This window comes from Abramis brama, assembly GCF_963993115.1.
Source record: "Abramis brama genome assembly, chromosome: 19".
NCBI lineage: Eukaryota > Metazoa > Chordata > Actinopteri > Cypriniformes > Leuciscidae > Abramis > Abramis brama.
This window is the reverse complement of record NC_139981.1, coordinates 34,512,519-34,533,897: the sequence shown is the minus strand read 5'-3', so window position 1 is coordinate 34,533,897 and position 21,379 is coordinate 34,512,519. Positions and strand designations below refer to the sequence as shown.

At 45.9% G+C, this 21,379-nt stretch overlaps 1 protein-coding gene across 1 annotated transcript; it reads left to right on the top strand.

The window, feature by feature from the left end:
- Positions 1-18,239: 18,239 nt before the first annotated feature.
- Positions 18,240-19,235, top strand: LOC311069677 (trace amine-associated receptor 13c-like; the record flags this gene model as incomplete). Its single annotated transcript, XM_084093017.1, has 1 exon — positions 18,240-19,235. One exon carries the CDS (start codon positions 18,240-18,242, stop codon positions 19,233-19,235), a length of 996 nt encoding a protein of 331 aa, XP_083949143.1.
- Positions 19,236-21,379: the final 2,144 nt, after the last annotated feature.

Here is a 21,379-nt window from a genome sequence, read left to right as displayed (position 1 = left end):
TTGCACGAGCTCACCAAAATTGGACAGTTGAAGACTGGAAAAATGTTGCCTGGTCTGATGAGTCTCGATGTCCGTTGAGACATTCAGATGGTAGAGTCAGAATTTGGCGTAAACAGAATGAGAACATGGATCCATCATGCCTTGTTACCACTGTGCAGGCTGGTGGTGTAATGGTGTGGGGGATGTTTTCTTGGCACACTTTAGGCCCCTTAGTGCCAATTGGGCATCGTTTAAATGCCACGGCCTACCTGAGCATTGTTTCTGACCATGTCCATCCCTTTATGACCACCATGTACCCATCCTCTGATGGCTACTTCCAGCAGGATAATGCACAATGTCACAAAGCTCGAATCATTTCAAATTGGTTTCTTGAACATGACAATGAGTTCACTGTACTAAAATGGCCCCCACAGTCACCAGATCTCAACCCAATAGAGCATCTTTGGGATGTGGTGGAACGGGAGCTTCGTGCCCTGGATGTGCATCCCACAAATCTCCATCAACTGCAAGATGCTATCCTATCAATATGGGCCAACATTTCTAAAGAATGCTTTCAGCACCTTGTTGAATCAATGCCACTTAGAATTAAGGCAGTTCTGAAGGCAAAAGGGGGTCAAACACAGTATTAGTATAGTGTTCCTAATAATCCTTCAGGTGAGTGTATATATGTATTGGAACAATATTTCAAGTTTCATTTTATAAAGTTCTGAGGGAGAAGATGTTATGATTCAGTGAACAGTGTCAAACAATCCCAACTGAGTTTAGGCTCACAGCTCTCAGTGATGTGTCGGGTCCTCGCAATAGAAGCAATTTTTGCTGGAATGAGTGGGAACCCAGTGTGCCTGTAGCTTTCTTTATTTCTGTTTTGATGGGTGACAGAAAAAGTAAAGCCTATTAAGCATGCATGGCATATCTAATCTGCTTCATATTACGCACCAAACCATGCTGTGATATGAGCTCAAACATACACTGAACAAAATTATAAACGCAACACTTTTGTTTTTGCCCCCATTTTTCATGAGCTGAACTAAAAAATCTTGTGTGACCACCATTTGCCTCATGCAGTGCAACATATCTCCTTTGCATGCTCAATGGGTGACATGTCCGGTGAGTATGCTGGCCATGCAAGAACTGGGATGTTTTCAGCTTCCAGGAATTGTGTACAGATCCTAGCAACATTTGCTGTCCATTATGTTGCCTTTGGCTTGCTCAGTTGGGGATATTTTGGGGATATTTAATTTTATTCTATCAATCAATAAATTCCACTAGAAACAAAAATTGTTGTATTATTTTATTTTAATACTGTGAAGCTGCTTTGATACAATCTGTATTGTGAAAAGCGCTATACAAATATACTTGATTTGATTTATCATGCTGCAACATGAGGTGATGGTCGTGGATGAATGGCACAACAATGGGCCTCAGGATCTCGTCAAGGTATCTCTGTGCATTCAAAATGCCATCAATAAAATGCACCTTTGTTTGTTGTCCATAACATACGCCTGCCCATACCATAACCCCACCGCCACCATGGGCCATTCGATCCACAACGTTGACATCAGTAAACCGCTCACCCACACAACGCCATACACGTGGTCTGCCATCTGCCCTGTACAGTGAAAACCGGGATTCATCCGTGAAGAGAACACCTCTCCAAAGTGACAGATGCCATCGAATGTGAGCATTTGCCCACTCAAGTCAGTTACAACGACGAACTGCAGTAAGGTCGAGACCCCGATGAGGACGACGAGCATACAGATGAGCTTCCCTGAGACAGTTTCTGACAGTTTATGCAGAAATTCTTTGGTTATGCAAACCGATTGTTGCAGCAGCTGTCCGGGTGGCTGGTCTCAGATGATCTTGGAGGTGAAGATGCTGGATGTGGAGGTCCTGGGCTGGTGTGGTTACACATGGTCTGCGGTTGTGAGGCCGGTTGGATGTACTGCCAAATTCTCTGAAACATCTTCGGAGTCGGCTCATGTTAGAGAAATGAACATTCAATTCACAGGCAATAGTTCTGGTGGACATTCCTGCAATCAGCATGCCAACTGCACACTCCCTCAAAACTTGCGACATCTGTGGCATTGTGCTGTGTGATAAAACTTCACATTTTAGAGTGGCCTTTTATTGTGGCTAGCCTAAGGCACACCTGTGCAATAATCATGCTGTCTAATCAGCATCTTGATATGCCACACCTGTGAGGTGGATGGATTATCTCGGCAAAGGAGAAGTGCTCACTAACACAGATTTGAGAGAAATAGGCCTTTTGTGTATATAGAAAAAGTCTTAGATCTTTGAGGACAGCTCATGAAAAATGGGGGCAAAAACAAAAGTGTTGCGTTTATAATTTTGTTTATATATAAATCCAGGGGGCGCTTTCACAGGATGCAATGGCACTCAAACTCCTACTTACATCATTCCATATTCCCCTCTGTTTTAGATGCAGTACACAGTTTTATTGACTAGAGCAATACTTCTCAAACCTGTCCTGGAGACTGTGAAACATTGAACACACCAAAATGGTTAAAAAAGACTGGGTTCACTAAGACAGGCCTGTCCAATCCTGCTCCTGGAGGGCCATTGTCCTGCAGAGCATCAAACGCACCTGAACCTGCTCTTCAGGATTACTAGAAACTTCCAGGCAGGTGTTTTGGAGCAGGTGGGAGCTACATTCCGTGGGACATATAACTGTATGAGGTGGCAAGAGATGCCTTTTACCTCACTCTCAGGGTAAAAGGCACCCAGTATTGAAACAAGCACTTTAATTTTGCATAATACAATCTACATTAACCCTCTGGGGTTGGCAAATGTGCCGGCGCGTTTTGCTTGTTTTTTTCACATAGCAGCAAAATAGACTTAATATACTCATTTTTGGTAATTTTTGCTCATATAGACTTAAGAAGAATATGAACAAATAAACTGTTAAATGTCTACTTTTTTATATGTCCACTTACAATCGAAACAAAACATTGTGCTTTTGTAAAATAAAGAAAATAAACAGGGTGTGCTTTCTGCCTCCATGAACTTTTTTTCTGGTGCACGTCTCTAAACTTAAACAAAACTCAGCAAATACTATTCACTCAGGCATGAGCTATATATCTTTATAATCATTTAAGTGTGTACTTTTAAATGATCTAATTCAAAACGAAAAACAAATATCCATCCATCCATCCATCTTCTTCCGCTTATCCGGGGCCGGATCGCGGGGGCAGCAGTCTAAGCAGAGATGCCCAGACTTCCCTCTCCCTTGACACTTCCTCCAGCTCTTCCGGGGGGACACCGAGGCGTTCCCAGGCCAGCCGGGAGACATAGTCTCTCCAGCGTGTCCTAGGTCTTCCCCGGGGTCTCCTCCCAGTGGGACGCGCCCGGAACACCTTCCCGGGAAGGCGTCCAGGAGGCATCCGGAACAGATGCCCGAGCCACCTCAGCTGACTCCTCTCGATGTGGAGGAGCAGCGGCTCTACTCTGAGCTCCTCCCGAGTGACCGAGCTTCTCACCCTATCTTTAAGGGATCGCCCAGCCACCCTGCGGAGAAAGCTAATTTCGAAACCCAAAGCTCATGACCATAGGTGAGAGTAGGAACGTAGATTGACCGGTAAATCGAGAGTTTTGCCTTGCGGCTCAGCTCTTTCTTCACCACGACAGACTGGTACATCGACCGCATTACTGCAGAAGCTGCACCGATCCGTCTGTCAATCTCTCGTTCCATCCTTCCCTCACTCGTGAACAAAACCCCAAGATACTTAAACTCCTCCACTTGAGGCAGGAACTCTCCACCAACCTGAAGTGGGCAAGCCACCCTTTTCCGACTGAGGACCATGGCCTCGGATTTGGAGGTGCTGATTCTCATCCCAGCCGCTTCACACTCGGCTGCAAACCGTCCCAGTGCATGCTGAAGGTCCTGGTTTGATGAGGCCAACACGACAACATCATCTGCAAAGAGCAGAGACGAAATCGTGTTGTCACCAAACCTGACACCCTCCGGCCCCTGGCTGCGCCTAGAAATTCTGTCCATAAAAATTATGAACAGAACCGGCGACAAAGGGCAGCCCTGCCGGAGTCCAACACGCACCGGGAACAAGTCTGACTTACTGCCGGCAATGCGAACCAAGCTCCTGCTTCGGTAGTACAGGGACCGGACAGCCCTTAGTAAAGGACCCCGGACCCCATACTCCCGGAGCACCCTCCACAGGCCGCCGCGAGGGACACAGTCGAATGCCTTCTCCAAATCCACAAAGCACATGTGGACTGGTTGGGCAAACTCCCATGAACCCTCCAGCACCCTGTAGAGGGTATAGAGCTGGTCCAGTGTTCCACGGCCTGGACGAAAACCACACTGCTCCTCCTGAATCCGAGGTTCTACTATCGGCCGTATTCTCCTCTCCAGTACCCTGGCATAGACTTTCCCAGGGAGGCTGAGAAGTGTGATCCCTCTGTAGTTGGAACACACCCTCCGGTCCCCCTTCTTAAAAAGAGGGACCACCACCCCGGTCTGCCATCCCAGAGGCACTGTCCCCGACCGCCACGCAATGCTGCAGAGGCGTGTCAGCCAAGACAGCCCCACAACATCCAGAGACTTGAGGTACTCAGGGCGGATCTCATCTACCCCCGGTGCCTTGCCACCGAGGAGTTTCTTGACTACCTCGGTGACTTCAGCTTGGGTGATGGACGAGTCCACCTCTGAGCCCTCAGCCTCTGCTTCCTCAATGGAAGACGTGACGGCGGGATTGAGGAGATCCTCGAAGTATTCTTTCCACCGTCCAACGACATTCCCAGTTGAGGTCAACAGCTCCCCACCTCTACTGTAGACAGCGTTGGTAGGGCACTGCTTCCCCCTCCTGAGGCGCCGGACGGTTTGCCAGAATCTCTTCGAGGCCAGCCGATAGTCCTTCTCCATGGCCTCACCGAACTCCTCCCAGGCCCGAGTTTTTGCCTCCACAACCACCCGCACTGCAGTTCGCTTGGCCTGCCGGTACCCGTCAGCTGCCTCAGGAGTCCCGCAAGCCAACCAGGCCCGATAGGACTCCTTCTTCAGCTTGACGGCATCCTTTACTTCCGGTGTCCACCACCGGGTTCGGGGATTGCCGCCTCGACAGGCACCGGAAACCTTACGGCCACAGCTCCGAGCAGCCGCTTCGACAATGGAGGTGGAGAACATGGTCCACTCGGACTCAATATCTCCAGCCTCCCTCGGGATCCGGTCGAAGCTCTGCCGGAGGTGGGAGTTGAAGATCTCTCTGACAGGAGACTCGGCCAAACGTTCCCAGCAGACCCTCACAATACGCTTGGGTCTGCCGAGTCTGTCCAGCTTCCTCCCCGCCATCGGATCCAACTCACCACCAGGTGGTGATCAGTTGACAGCTCCGCCCCTCTCTTTACCCGAGTGTCCAAGACATACGGCCGCAGATCAGATGAAACGACCACAAATTCGATCATCGACCTACGGCCTAGGGTGTCCTGGTGCCACGTGCACTGATGGACACCCTTATGCTTGAACATGGTGTTCGTTATGGACAAACTGTAACTAGCACAGAAGTCCAATAACTGAACACCGCTCGGGTTCAGATCAGGGGGGCCGTTCCTCCCAATCACGCCCCTCCAGGTGTCACTGTCGCTGCCCACGTGGGCATTGAAGTCCCCCAGTAGAACGACAGAGTCCCCAGTTGGAGCACTTTCCAGCACCCCTCCCAGAGACTCCAAGAAGGCCGGGTACTCTGCACTGCCGTTTGGCCCGTAGGCACACACGACAGTGAGAGACCTATCCCCGACCCGTAGGCGCAGGGAAACCCTCTCGTTCACCGGGGTGAACTCCAACACATGGCGGCTGAGCTGAGGGGCTATAAGCAAACCCACACCAGCCCGCCGCCTCTCACCATGGGCAACTCCAGAGTGGTGAAGAGTCCATCCTCTCTCGAGGAGTGTGGTTCCAGAGCCCAAGCCGTGCGTAGAGGTGATCCCGACTATCTCTAGTCGGAATCTCTCAACCTCACGCACAATCTCAGGCTCCTTCCTCGCCAGCGAGGTGACGTTCCACGTCCCTAGAGCTAGTTTCCGTGTCCAGGGATCGGGTTGTCGAGGCCCTTGCCTTCGACTGCCGCCCGATCCTCTCAGCACCGGCCCCTTACGGTCCCTCCTGCAGGTGGTGAGTCCACGGGAAGGCGGCCCCACGTCGCTCCTTCGGGCTGAGCCCGGCCGGACCCCTTGGGGGGAGGCCTGGCCACCAGGCGCTCGCATACGAGCCCCAACCCCGGGCCTGGCTCCAGGGTGGGGCCCCGGCTGCGCCATACCGGGCGACGTCACGGTCCTCGGTTTAATTTTTCTCATAAGGGGTTTTTGAACCGCTCTTAGTCTGACCCGTCGCCTAGGACCTGTTTGCCTTGGGAGACCCTACCAGGGGCATATAGCCCCGGACAACATAGCTCCTAGGGTCATTCGGGTACTCAAACCCCTCCACCACGTTAAGGTGGCAGTTCAAGGAGGAGAAAAAACAAAATATTGAAAACAATATAAAAACAAATATTGCCACATATTATGGTTGTAACGGTCACCAGCTGGAGTGCCCTTGAGAGCCACCAGAGGGCACTCCACACCAGACTATTATCACTCCCTCACAAACTACATTTCCCATAACTCACTGCCCGGACTCATCATCATTGATTGCAATCACCTGTGTCTCACCTGTGTCTCTTGGTTTTTAGATTTCTTGCCTGTTCTGTGGATAACTCTTTTGCCTCTGACCCCTGCCTATTTTGTTTGTTTGTTTTTTTGTTTGGACGGCCTACCTGTGTTTTGACCTATTGCCTGTATATTGGATTACATGTCTGGATTGCCCCTTAATTAAAGCTGCATTTGGATCTCAACCTTCGTGTCTCGGAGCAGTTCGTAACAGAAAACTTCGCCAATATAGATCCAGCAGTGAGACTTATGCGTCTCTGACAAGGAGACCGCAGTTTAGAGAACTATGTACTGAACTTTATCAACCTGGCTCAGTTGACAAACATGGATGAGTTATGTTTAATGATCTTTTTCCGTGGAGGACTATCCAAGCCGTTCAGCTCCCTTATGCCACTTCATCACCCTAGATGGAATCTTCAACATTATATTGTCCATGGTCTTTTGCTGGCCGGATCAACTCTTTGTGTGGGTTTTGCAGAGGAGTCCTGCAAACTGACAGTATCCACCGAGCCTGAGACTGTTCACGTCACGTCTGCTGAACCTGAGACTGTTCACGTCACGTCTGTCGCCGCCATGCCTGAACCTGAGCCCTCAGCAGAGATGGCCACCGCCACGTCGCCTGAGCCCTCAGCAAAGATGGCCGCTGCCACGTCGCCTGAGCCCTCAGCAGAGATGGCCGCCACCACGCCTGAATCTGAGCCCTCAGCAAAAATGGCCGCCGCCACGCCTGAACCTAAGCCCTCTGCAAAAATAGCCACTGCCATGGTGTCTGTTCCTATTCCTGAGTCGGTGGCTGTTCCTGTACCTGAGCCGGTGGCTGTTCCTGTTCCTGAGCCGGTGTTTGTTCCTGCCCATAACCCCATAGCCGCCCCCAAGGAAATTTTTTGGGGGGCAGTAGGTCCCTTGATAGGACCATGGAGGCCGCGCCGCCATGATCTCCTGAACTGTCTGGTCCGCCCTGTAGCCCTGAACCGCCAGGTCCGTCTGGTCCCCCTGAACCGTCTGCTCCACCCTGGCCACCTGAAGGATCGTCTCCTCCCTGGCCGCCTGAAGGGTCGTCTCCTCCCTGGCCGCCTGAAAGGTCATCTCTTCCCTGGCCGCCTACACAGCCTGTTCCGCCCTGGTCGCCTGCACTGCCTGCTCCGCCCTGGTCGCCTGCACTGCCTGCTCCGCCCTGGTCGCCTGCACTGCCTACTCCGCCCTGTTCGCCTGCACTGCCTGCTTCGCTTGCTTCGCCCTGGTCGCCTGCTCCGCCCTGGTCGCCTGCACTGCCTGCTTCGCCCTGGCCTCCCGTCTTGCCGCAGTCTCCAGGTCCTCTTCCTCTCCACGGGCCTGGACCTCCATCCCGCCCCCGGGTCTGCCTCCTCTCCACCTCCCTCCTGGACAATTTTAGAGCGTCTGGAAGCCGCTCCTTTGAGGGGGGGCTATGTAACGGTCACCAGCTGGAGTGCCCTTGAGAGCCACCAGAGGGCACTCCACACCAGACTATTATCACTCCCTTACAAACTACATTTCTCATAATTCACTGCCCAGACTCATCATCACTGATTGCTTTTACCTGTGTCTCATTACCCTGTTAGTCCAGCCTATTTATACCATGTTCACTCATTCACTCACTGCAAAGTTCTGTATGTTGTTGCACTGCATTTCCGAGAGTTTTCCCTGGTTTCATGTCTCTTGGTTTTTGGATTTCTTGCCTGTTCCATGGATTACTCTTTTTGCCTCTGACCCCTGCCTGTTTTGTTTGTTTGTTTGTTTGTTTGTAAGGCCTACCTATGTTTTGACCTATTGTCTGTAAATTGGCTTACATGTCTAGATTGCCCCTTAATTAAAGCTGCATTTGGATCTCTCAACCTTCGTGTCTCGGAGCAGTTCGTAACAATGGTAGCCCTGTTTGTGCTGAATAATGACACCTTTGCCATTAATATGTTTATAAGCATCTGAAAAAAGCACAAATGTCAGGGCATGTCAAAACATCTCAAGAACCCCAAAAAACCCTTAGACCCCAGAGGGTTAATACTTGTTCAAAACAACTACAAGTGGAGTTTCCTTCGAGAAATTCTCTTCTGCTACTCTTCTCCCGGTCAGACTACAATGGGCCACCACATTCTACACCTGTCAGGCTTTAGTGGACTTCGGAGCAGAGGGTAATTTCATCTATGCCATGCTTGCCATACAACTTAAGATTCTTGTGATCATGCTTCCTCTTCCCATATCGGTCCATGCACTCAGCGGTCACCCAGTCTACTGGTTCCATCAAGCTCATCACACTGAAGAAATCCGGTTCCTGTTAATTGACTCTCCTCTGGCTCCCGTGGTCCTTGGTCACCCTTGGCTGTCCCGTCATAACCCACACATTAATTGGCAACGGAACACTCTTTGTTCCTGGAGCAGTAATTGTCATGAGTCTTGTTTGGTGTTTGGTGTTGCTTGTTCTTCTGTGTCGTGTTCTGTGTTTCAGGAGGAACCCATGGAACCACCTAACGTGCTCGAAGAGTACCTGAACCTGAAGGAAGTGATCAGTAAGTCTCGAGTTGCTTCTCTTCCTCCGCGTCGTCCTTATGAGTGTGCTATTGATCTATTGCCAGGTACGTCTCTGCCTAATGGCAGGTTATACTTGCTTTCTGCTCCTGAAAGGGAGGCCATGGAGAAATATATTTCTGATTCTCTTGCAGCCAAGATCATCCGCCCTTCTTCCTCTACTGCTGGCGTGTGGTTCTTCTTCGTGGATAAGAAGGATGGTTCTCTACGACCTTGTATTGACTATCAGGGTTTGAATAACATCATGGCAAAGAATACGTATCCTTTGCCGTCGATGTCTTCGGCCTTCGAGCGGTTGCAGGGGACTTCCTTTTTCACAAAGTTGGATCTCCGTAAAGCTTATCATTTGGTACGCATCAGGGAGGGGGATGAATGGAAGACCGCCTTTAATACCCCCAGGGGGCATTTTGAATATATGGTCATGCCGTTTGGGCTGTGCCGTTTCATGAACAATCTGTCCTTTTCTTGGGGTTCATCGTCTCGTCCGAGGGGGTGCGCATGGATACTGACAAGATTCTGGCTGTGGTGGATTGGCCAACCCCAGACTCCCGCAAGGCCCTGCAGAGGTTTCAGAGCTTTGGTAATTTTTACCGGCGGTTCATTCGTAATTACAGCCAACTGGTAGCCCCTCTTAATGCCTTGACCTCCACCAGGGTGACGTTCTGGTGGTCTAGTGCAGCTGAAGTTGCATTTTTCAACCTAAAAGCCGCTTTTTTTCGGCTCCCATTCTTGTGACCCCTCGAGTCAGTTTGTGGTGGAGGTCAATGCGTCTTAGGTTCTTTCCCAGCACTCTTCCTCGGAAGACAAGATGCACCCTTATGCGTTTTATTCCTATTGTTTGTCACCTCCAGAACGTAACTATGATATTGGTAACAGAGAGCTGTTGGCAGTCAAGCTGGCATTGGAGGAATGGTGTCATTGTTTGGAAGACTTGGGGGTGCCTCTCGTTGTCTGGACCGATCACAAGAACCTTGAGTACATTAGATCCGCAAAACGCTTGAACTCTAGGAAGGCTCGGTGGGTGTTTTTTTCAGTAGTTTTGATTTGTCTTGATTTTTGATCTCATACTGTCCGGGCTCTAAAAACATCAAGCCCGATGCTTTGTCTCACATTTTTGATCGTTACGAGCATCCATCCTCTCCCGATTTCATCTTGCCGTCACGTGGGAGATAGAATTGAATGTCCGCAATGCTTACAAGTGGTAATGCCTCCATCCAGTTGCCCACCGAGTCGTTTGTTTTGCCTGAGAATTTGCGGTCCAATGTTATCTGCTGGGGTTCCAAGATCGCTTGTCATTCAGGAGTTGTACCATTTTTCTGGTTAAAAAGCAATTCTGGTGACAGTCTGTGGCTCGAGACATTCATAATTTTGTTTTGGCCTGCTCAGGTTGTGTTGTCGATAAGACTTCCAATCAGCCCCATGGCAGGCCTCCTTTAGCCGCTGTCTGTCCCTTCAAGACCTTGGTCCCACATTGTGCTAGATTTCGTTACAGGCTTTCACCTCCCAGTGCAACACTGTAGTTTTAACCATGGTGGACTGGTTCTCGAAGGTGGCCCATTTTATTCCCCTGCCTAAATTGCCTTCTGCCAGGGAGACAGCGGTTACTGTCATGGACCATGTTTTTCACATGCTTGGCCTACTGATGGATGTGATGTCTGACAGGGGACCCCAATTTGTGTCCAAATTTTGGAAAGAGTTTTGTCGTTTGCCGGGGGTGAAAGATAGTCTTTCTTCTGGTTTTCATCCTCAGAGCAACAGTCAGACTGAGAGTGCCAACCAAGACTTGGAATGGGTGTTGCAATGTTTGGTGTCTCAGAATCCATCCTCCTGGAGCCAGCAGCTCTCATGGGTTGAGTATGTGCATAACTCGCTACCAGTATTGTCCACAAGCCTCTCTCCGTTTGAAGGTAGTTTAGCAGCCACCAATTTTTCAGAACCTGAAATACGAGGCTGCGGTTCCCTTCGCTCACGCTTTCGTCCAGAAGTGCCATCGAACCTGGAGGAAAACCAGAAGGGCTTTACTTCGGGTGGGAGCACGCACTAAGGCCCAGGCCGATCGCCACCTTCAAAGCCTCCTGAATACATAGTTGGTCAAACAGTGTGGCTTTCTACTCAGAACATTCCTCTCCGCACCTTTTGTAATAAGCTTGTTCCCAAATGTATTGCCCCATTCACTGTAAGTGAAGTCCTTAGTCCAGTGGCAGTACGCCTCAAACTTCTTCTGGTGTACACAAGAATTCATTCGGTTTTTCATGCATCTAAAATAAAACCCATTTTTTGTTCACCTATTAACCACCCATCCCCACCGCCACATCTTGTATATGGGGAACCTGTCTCTTCAGTTGTCACATGTTGATCTAAACAATACCATTGCTATGCATACTTGACCTGTAGTGCTGAACCGGAAATAAAGTAATTGAGTTCCTCCCCAGTGCTATGACTGTTGTGTATATGACATGGTGTCAGAACAAAAGTAAGTCTATCGTTAATACAAAAGATTATGACATTGAACAACGGATGAATATTTTACAATGGATGTTCTACACTATAAGCCACCCGAGCCGTTTGACTTTGACTGTCCTAATGTGAGCGCCACGTGGAAAAAGTGGCAGCAACATTTCGCCCTGTTCCTCACAGCATCGGGAAACAGTGACGCATCTTCAGCGAAAAAGGTTGCTATTTTGCTCACGATACTGGGAGAGAGAGGATATGATATATATAGTAACTTTGGATGGGCACCGGCTGAAGGTGATAGACGCGCGGAAGATCGCAATGACTTTGATACGGTGCTCAGAAAATTCGAGCAGTATTCCAACATGAGGAATCCAGTGATGGCTCTCCGTGCACAGTTTTGGGCATACCAGAGACCTGAAGGACAGGGTCTAGAAGCATTTGTGAATGATCTCAGGACGATGGCAAGTAACTGTCAGTTTACTGATTTAGAGACCACGCTACGAGACAAATTATTTTTCTCCATAAAAGATCCGGCAATGAAAATGAAAGTAATGGGTGATGACGGCAATGCATCCCTTGAAGTAGTGACACAGCGAATGCGCACGTTTGAGAGCACAAAGCGGGAACTGGATATGATACAAGACAAGTCGACGCAAACCCTGGACCAGTCAGTTCACACTCTAAACACCTACACGCGAGGCAGAGACCGTAGTCGTTATCAAGGACGAGGAAAACAGCATGAGCAGTCAGCGCGAGCCAGTAACCACCTGCAGAGTGGAGCTACTGCTCAAGCAACACAGCACACATCCAACGCATGTAGCAGATGTGGCACAATGCATCAACCTCGCAACTGCCCTGCATATGGTAAGGAGTGTTGTCGCTGTAAGAAATTAAACCACTTTGCAGATGCCTAGTTATCGTAGCAGAGGTCGTGGTCATGGAGCATCAACTGTACACACAGTGGAGTCTGATTTTGAACATTTCTTTATTGACTCGACACATGATATCAGCGATTCCTGCTGGTATGAAGAGGTAATGGTTAATGAGGACAAGATTGAAATGAAGCTAGATACAGGAGCAGATACTAACTGTATGCCACTGTCACAGTTTAAACAGCTAACAGGATACACCAGCATCCCTGTTTACAAGTCTACAGCCAGACTGTGAGGATATGGAAAGCACAGCATAAAGCATATAGGAAAAGTTAATTTAAAATGTGCGACGCGCAAGGGTGCTCAAGCAAGCTATGACTTTTTCCTCACTACTGAAGATGGACCAACCATCTTAGGTCGTCAAGCATGCTCTGGTCTACGACTCATTCAAAGAATGGACAACATTGAAAAATCACTAACTCAAGAAGATCTGATTGCACTGTACCCTGATGTGTTTAGTGGTCTAGGAAAATTCACTGAACCATATGACATTAAGTTGAAGCCCAATGTGACGCCAGTAATTCACCCGCCGCGCAGAGTGCCCTTGAGTCTTCATACTCGTCTTAAAGAAAAGCTTGATGATATGGAAGCAGCTGGCGTTATCCGTAAAACATCAAAACCCACAGACTGGGTCAACAGTCTTGTAGTAGTGGAAAAGAAAGATGGCTCACTTCGGTTATGCCTTGACCCTAAAGATCTGAATCGAGCCATTAGAAGAGAACACTTCCTGATCCCAACCAGCTCTGATGTGATCAGCCAGATGTCAAGGAAAATAATGTTCACTGTGCTTGATCAGACAAGTTCATACTGGCAAGTTCCTCTCACTGAAGCCAGTGCTGACCTGTGCACATTCAATACTCCCTTTGGGAGATATTCCTTTCAGCAGAAGCCATTTGGAATATCAAGTGCCAGCGAAGTCCTACAGCGGAGAAACCAGATGGTTTTCGGGGACATCCCAGATGTGCATATTATAGCAGATGATTTGATTGTCGCCTCACTAGATAAGAAACAACATGACAAGACATTACATGAGGTGATGCAGCGAGCTAAATCCATGGGCTGTAAGTTCAACAAAGAAAAGATCAAATTCAAGAGGTCTGAACTCGTGTACATGGGCCATGTGATCAGCAAGGAAGGTCTGATGCCTGACGAGTCAAAAGTGACAGCCATAACTGACATGCCGGACCCAACTTCAAGAGAGGATCTTCTAAGGATCATGGGCATGATCAATTACTTGTCACAGTTTTTACCTAATCTGTCCGACAACGCCATTACGGAGCCTACTCAAAAAAGACACAGCATGGACATGGGAACCGCAGCATGCAGCAGCTCTCAAGACGTTGAAGACACTTATCAGCAGCAAGCCAGTGCTTAAGTTTTTTGACATAACCAAAGACACTGTGATACAATGTGATGTGTCATCGACCGGTTTAGGAGCCTGTTTGCTGCAGGATAATCATCCCATTGCATATGCATCTCGTTCTCTGACCACGGCAGAACAAAATTACTCTCAAATTGAAAAGGAGTTGCTGGCGATCTGTTTCGCAACTGAAAAGTTCAACCAGTACGTGTATGGCAGACCTGTGACAGTACAGTCCGACCACCGCCCGCTCGAGATGATCACCAAAAAGCCACTGCACAAGGCTTCACCAAGGCTCCAGCAAATGTTGTTACGCCTGTTAAAATACAACATAGATGTGAAGTACCACCCTGGAAAACATATGTACATTGCAGATACCTTATGCCGAGCGTATCAGACCTGCGATGCTCCATCTGACAACATAGAGGACGCACAACAGCTACGGGTACTGAAGTACTACCAATGAGTAGCCAAAGAATTGAAAAGATTCAGCAAGCATCAGCCAGTGACCCGACTCTCCAGGCAGTAAGATCGGTGAGTCAGAGAGGTTGGCCGTCTCACAAGGCAAGTGTAACTCTTCTAGCACAACTGTTTTGGCAGGTGAGAGATGAAGTATATAGCGAGCATGGACTTGTTTTTGTAGGAGACAGAGAAGTAATCCCAGAATCTTTGCGACAGGAGATTATTTCTGCCTTACATGACACTCATATAGGCATTGAGAAGTGCAAAAACAGAGCCAGAGCTATCATGTATTGGCCAGGGATGTCTAGGGACATTCAAGATGCAATTGCTCGTTGCAATGTATGTGCAAAATTTCAAAGAAGCAACACCCAGGAGCCAATGTTGCCACATGAAGTGCCAGACCGTCCATGGGCTAAGCTGGGCTCTGACATATTTACTTTTAATGGAACAGATCACCTACTTGTCGTTGATTACTTCTCCAAGTACCCTGAAGTGGTGAGTCTGAGAACCAAGACAGCACAAGAGATCATCAACAAGCTGAAGTCCCTTTTTGCCAGGCATGGAGTGCCGGACACGTTGGTGAGTGACAATATGCCATATGCCAGGCATGCTTTTCGTCAGTTTGCCGCAGATTGGAACTTTAACCTGGTGACGTCCAGTCCCACATATCCGCAGTCCAATGGACAAAGTGAGAGGTTTGTGCAAACAATAAAACAGCTAATGAGAAAAGCAGCAGAGGATGGCAAGGACATCTACAAGTGCCTGCTTGATTTCCGAGACAGCCCTATCAGCGGACTCCAAGTCACTCCTGCACAATTGCTTATGGGTCGCCGTCTCAAGTCTATATTGCCTGTAACCTCACGTAAACTGATGCCTCAAGCCACAGTGCAGGGTAGAGATGAGTTGGTGGCTCGACAACAACAGATGGCACGCTACTATAACCGGGGAAAAAGAGAACTGCCTTCCCTCCAACCTGGTGAAAGCTGCCGTATTAGACAAGGCCGCGTATGGAACCGAGCAGTTGTGGTACAACCTCATACCACCCCTCGATCATACACTGTCATGACAGAAAATGGAGCCACTTACCGTCGCAACAGAATTCACTTGTCTGTGGATCCTGACAAATCAGCATTTCAAGTGACACCGGACATTGTGGACTCAGACTGTACGCCTATGGTGCTGAAGGAGACACATCCGTCCCCTATAAATGTTGAGTTCACTAAACCATCATCACAGCTGCCAGGGTCCGTCTGTGCCAGGGCAAGATGTTTGCCAAAGAGATTTGATGACTACGTTATGTACAAGTAAAGTTTAAATGTTGTACATGTGTTAGTAGCTATACGTTCAAGTCTTAGCACTGTGATTACAGTTTTTCTCGATTGCTTAAACACATTTCTTGAAACTATGCCTCATATTCTCAAAACTGTAAACACAAATCCATAACGTCTCACCCAATTCCCCAAACATCCTATTTTCAGTTCAAAATGAAGCTCTAGACTCAATCCATTCACTCTTGCTGAAAAACCAAACTTAGCCCTCAAAATCACATACACTACAACATAGTCTAACACACTGGTGCAATAAATTCAAAACAACATTTCCAAAACTGGTAAGTTATGTTGCTTGTGATTATGTTATGTTATGTTGCCCCCCCCCCCAAAATACCATCATTTGCCTAGAAAGATAACATTCTGGGAGTCAAGACTATAAAGGAGAAAGGATGCCCTCCCTTCACTGTCACACTCTGCAGCCACTCTGTGTGACTGTACGACTGCTGGCCTTTTCTTGCAAGAAAATAAACCTCATCAAAGACTATTGGAAATGTTTGTCTCTTATTCAGTGATAGAATTTTGTTTGCCACCACACCTCCCTGAAGGTTCTCGAGGCGACGGTAAAGCGACTCAAATTTGGCCTTACTCGTAGCCCAGCCTCCCTCATAGTCATACCATTGATAAAGACGTGGGCAACTAGAGTGGCTTGAATTTCATCTGAGACTCCTTGTCTTCTTGCCCTTCGTCCTCCTCCTCCTCCTCCTCCTTTTCCCTCCTCGATCTCTTCCTTCATGTCTTTCTGGATCTATTGTTCCAAAACTCTATAAACTGATTTGGGCCCTTCTATCTATCTACTGAAGGATCTGATTGGTGTGTGATCATTTTTGACTCTTAGTGTTTCCACCTGGGTAATTGTGTGCTAACTGAGCTGAAGCTGTGCTGACTTGAGTGAACAATATTGAATGCTAGTGCTTTATACATGACAACATGGTGTAGGCAATGAAAAATGAAGGGATTTGTGTGTAGAGTTTTGCAGTGACAGTTCAACAAATCTGACTCATGTGTCAAAACAGGGAATAGTGTTTATAGTTTAGGGAAATGGGTGTGCTTTTTGATAAATGGCGTTATGGTTTTGAAATTTTAGTTCAAAAGCCTGGTTATAGTGTTTAAGCAATCGAGAAAAACTGTAATACTCAAGTTAGTGACTTTAGACCAGTTAAGCTACCTTTATACCTAACTGTTGACTGAAAAGATATTGACTTCACGCAAGATCTGAGGTTAGGATTTTGCTAAGAGATATTTTGGTTCATTATGTTTATTGAACAGGTTTGATGAATAGTATGCACTATACGTTAATACTGTAAGTGCAGTGAGAATGCAATTGCGAATAAGCATATGCAAGTTAGTAATGTTGACAAATAATACTTGCTGTGAAATATGTTGAAAACGTTATAAGTTGTGTGATGTCTTTAAAAGGGGAGATGTCACATGTTGATCTAAACAATACCATTGCTATGCATACTTGACCTGTAGTGCTGAACCGGAAATAAAGTAATTGAGTTCCTCCCCAGTGCTATGACTGTTGTGTATATGACATCAGTTAAACATATTCTGGACTCGAGATGGAAGGGACGCGGATTCCAGTACTTGGTGGACTGGGAGGGTTACGTTCCGGAGGAGAGAAGTTGGGTTCCTGCAAGAGACATATTGGATCACTCCTTGATCGATGATTACATTTGACAGTTAAGCTCTCATGGGAGCACCAGGAGGCACTCCTAGGAGGAGGGCTACTGTCAGGGTTCGCAGGTCTGTGGTTTGTCACCTGCGTTGCTGGGAAACCCATGATCGCTGATTAGTGATCGGGCTCAGCTGCGTCTCATCAGCCTTGCTATATCTTGGGCCTGTGTTTGTTCATTCCGTTTCGGATCGTTGTTTTGCTCACTACTCATTCTCTGTGCAGTGTCTCCTGTCTTCTGTGTCCTGTCCTCCAGTTGCTGCCTGTTTCCTGGATTATTTGAACCTTCCTTGTGTATTTCTCTCACTGGACTTCTGCCTTGGATATTCTGTCATCGTCTGCCCATTGTAGTCCCTGCGTTGCCAAGGTTCATCATCATAATCAACGACTTTCCGACCATTGCACTGTTTATTTCAAGTTCTTTCTGAAATAAACTGTTTTATTGCACTTGCAATTGAATCCTGAGTCATTTACCTGGCTGTGTTTTCAATTGGTCTTATACTGGGATAAATATATATATTTAAAAAAAAAAAAAAATCACTTAACTTCCATCTTTAATTGGTATTATGTATATAACTATATAAAAGCTTTCAAGGACCAGTCTTTTATGAAAGGTTTTTTAGAATATAGATCAGATTAGATCTGATAGGTCTATGAATATTGTAGTAGTGGGTTGGTTGATAGCTGAATATTCAAACATCATGGTAAAATGAGGTGGTCGCTGAGTTTCCATAAGTATAAAACTAAGTCATATTAGTGACAAGCATCTTCACACAGAGTCTAATCTCCACGATAGATCTATCATGGAAATGTCTAACTGGGGACTGACAAACACGAGCAATCAAACAATCCAATACTGCTTTCCAAACAACAATTTGTCTTGTACCAGAAGTAACGGACCTGAAGCAGAGTACATTATTGTGTACATTTTCATCGCTGTAACATCAGTGTTCACCGTGTTTCTGAACCTGTTGGTGATCATCTCCATCTCGCACTTCAAGCAGCTCCACACTCCCACCAATGTGCTGATCTTCTCTCTGGCAGTGGCTGATCTGATCACAGGACTGATTCTCATGCCAGTGCAGGGAATGAAACTGATTGAGCCATGCTGGTACTTTGGAGAAATATTTTGCTCAATATTTCCTCTTATTCTTTATGTGGTTGTCACAGCATCTCTTGGTAATATGATTATTATTTCTGTGGATCGATACATTGCTGTGAATGACCCTTTGCGATATCCAATAAGAGTCAGTAATAACAGAGCTATTGTTTCTATTGTTGTAAACTGGTTATTCTCCTTCATATATATTTTTTATCTGTTATATGAGTTTGTAATGTATCCAGAGATGAACCACACATGTATTGGAGAATGCATTCTTTCTGTTAAGTTGGAAAATCTAATACTAGATTCCATTGTTTGTTTAGCGGCTCCTTGTTGCATAATTATTCCTTTATATGTGAAAATCTGCTTTGTAGCAAAACGGCAAGCTAAGCATTTAAATTCAGTCACAGACAAAAAGGCCAAATCAGAAAAAAAGGCTGCAAGAACCTTAGGGATTGTAGTACTGGTTTATCTTCTTTGCTGGATGCCATGCTATTTAACTAGTCTTTCTTTGGGGCATAATGAAAATGACTCTCTTATAATCACTGTAATGGATTGGATTATATGCATGAATTCTGGTATGAATCCACTTATATATGCAATGTTTTATCGATGGTTCAGACTGTCAGCAAAATACATTTTGACACTGAAAATATTTGGACCTTCATCGGCATACTTAAATCTGTTCCCAGAAGAGAAATGATCACTTACACTCTCATGCAAATGTGAATGAGATAATGTGTCTCCAAATGAAATAGAGTTTTTGTTTTAAGCACATCCTTATAGAACATTAGATGGCATGTAAAAGCTGTTTTTTGATATGGTGTCTAACATGTATATTGTGAACATATTTGTTAGTGACACTTTCTGCTCCATTTGCTACGTCTGAACATGAAAGCACAGCAAAATTGTAGTGGTGCTGCTTGGAAGGTAGATGTTAAAAGTAAATTTAACATTTGTCACACTAAAGTAGTTATCACAAAGATAATCTTTAGTTTAAGAAATCTAATTTATTAGAAGAAAACAAGGTACAATATATTTTGATGCATGACCATGGTAACTGTGCACTTACAGTAAAACAACTGAGACAAATTTCACAACATGAGCTTAAATGATTGATGATGGGTAAGAGTTATGTTTAATCATTATAATGATAAGTATTATTAAGCTCTTCATATCTCTGGTTTTCTGCCTGTTTTTGTTTTTGTTTTTTTGCCTTATAAAAAATAATGAACCAATTAACCAGTATGACATCCAATTAGTAATAAACTTATTTTGTATTTATACAGTGTTAAGCATGTAATTTAAAAAAAACAAAAACATTTAATTCATCAAAGTTTATAATATGCATGGCATTAACGTGAAGAATGTTTAATTTCGAACTTGCAGAAATTTTGCATAAATTCTGTTTCATTTGAAATCTAGTGCATTCAGTTCCTGAATAAGACAAATATATATATGTGTATTGGAACAATATTTCAAGTTTAATTTTATAAAGTTCTGAGGGAGAAGATGTTATGATTCAGTGAACAGTGTCAAACAATCCCAACTGAGTTTAGGCTCACAGCTCTCAGTGATGTGTCGGGTCCTCGCAATAGAAGCCATTATTGCTGGAATGAGTGGGAACCCAGTGTGCCTGTAGCTTTCTTTATTTCTGTTTTGATGAGTGACAGAAAAAGTAAGGCATATTAAGCATGTATGGCATATCTAATCTGTCAAAACCAAGCTGTTATATGAGGTCAAACAAATATATTGTAAATACAGAGGACGCTTTCACAGGACGCAATGACAAACTCTGTTTTAGATGCAGTGTGAGTATACAGTACACAGTTTTATTGTCTAGAGCAGTGCTTCTCAAACCTGTCCTGGAGACTGTAAAACACTGAATTCACCAAAATGGCAAAACATAAAAATAAAGACTGGGCTCACTAAGATAGGCTTGTCCAATCCTGCTCCTGGAGGGCCACTGTCCTGCAGAGCGTCGAACGCACCTGAACCTGCTCCTCAGGATTACTAGAAACTTCCAGGCAGGTGTTTTGGAGCATGTGGGAGCTACATTCTGTGGAACAACTGTATGAGGTGGCAAGAGATGCCTTTTACCTCACTCTCAGGGTAAAAGGCACCCAGTATTGAAACAAGCACTTCAGTTTTGCACAATACAATCTACATTAATACTTGTTCAATACAACTACTTCAGTAAAGTTATAAAAATATATTAGATCAAATTAGTCCAGAATCAACTTTGTGTTGCTACCCATGATCACATCAAGGATCAACTAAAGTTCCACATGCTTAGCAAAACACTAATTTTTTGCACTCTCAGAAAAAAAGTTTAAAAAAAATGAACAAAAGCTGTTACTGGGACAGTACCCTTTCAAAAAGTTACTAATACCATTTAGGTATTAATATGTACACTTTAGGTACCAATATATACTTTTAGAGGCAAAAAAGGTACAGAGATATACCTTTGAAAGATATACCTACCTATCGCCCTAGTGGATACTCTTCTATCCCTGGAGGCCACGCGAGAGGACGTCATTATCAAACATCGCAGAGATCAGCGACGCGGGTGCTTTCAAATGTGAGTATACACGGTTCCTTGTGTTAAAATCGCATGTGTTGAACTACTGTAGAGTAAACTGTTAAATTGTTGAAGGTGTAAAGATGTTACACAGTATAGTATAGTTGTGATTTTGCTGTAAAAACACGTTTTATTATGTATTTCGTTAGCTAACAGGGGAGCTCCAGTAAGGACACGTAAGTAACGTCTCTAAAGTGGATTTACATAAACCATATACATCTTAAAGACGCTTATTTTAAATGTCTATTTACGTACATCTGACAGAA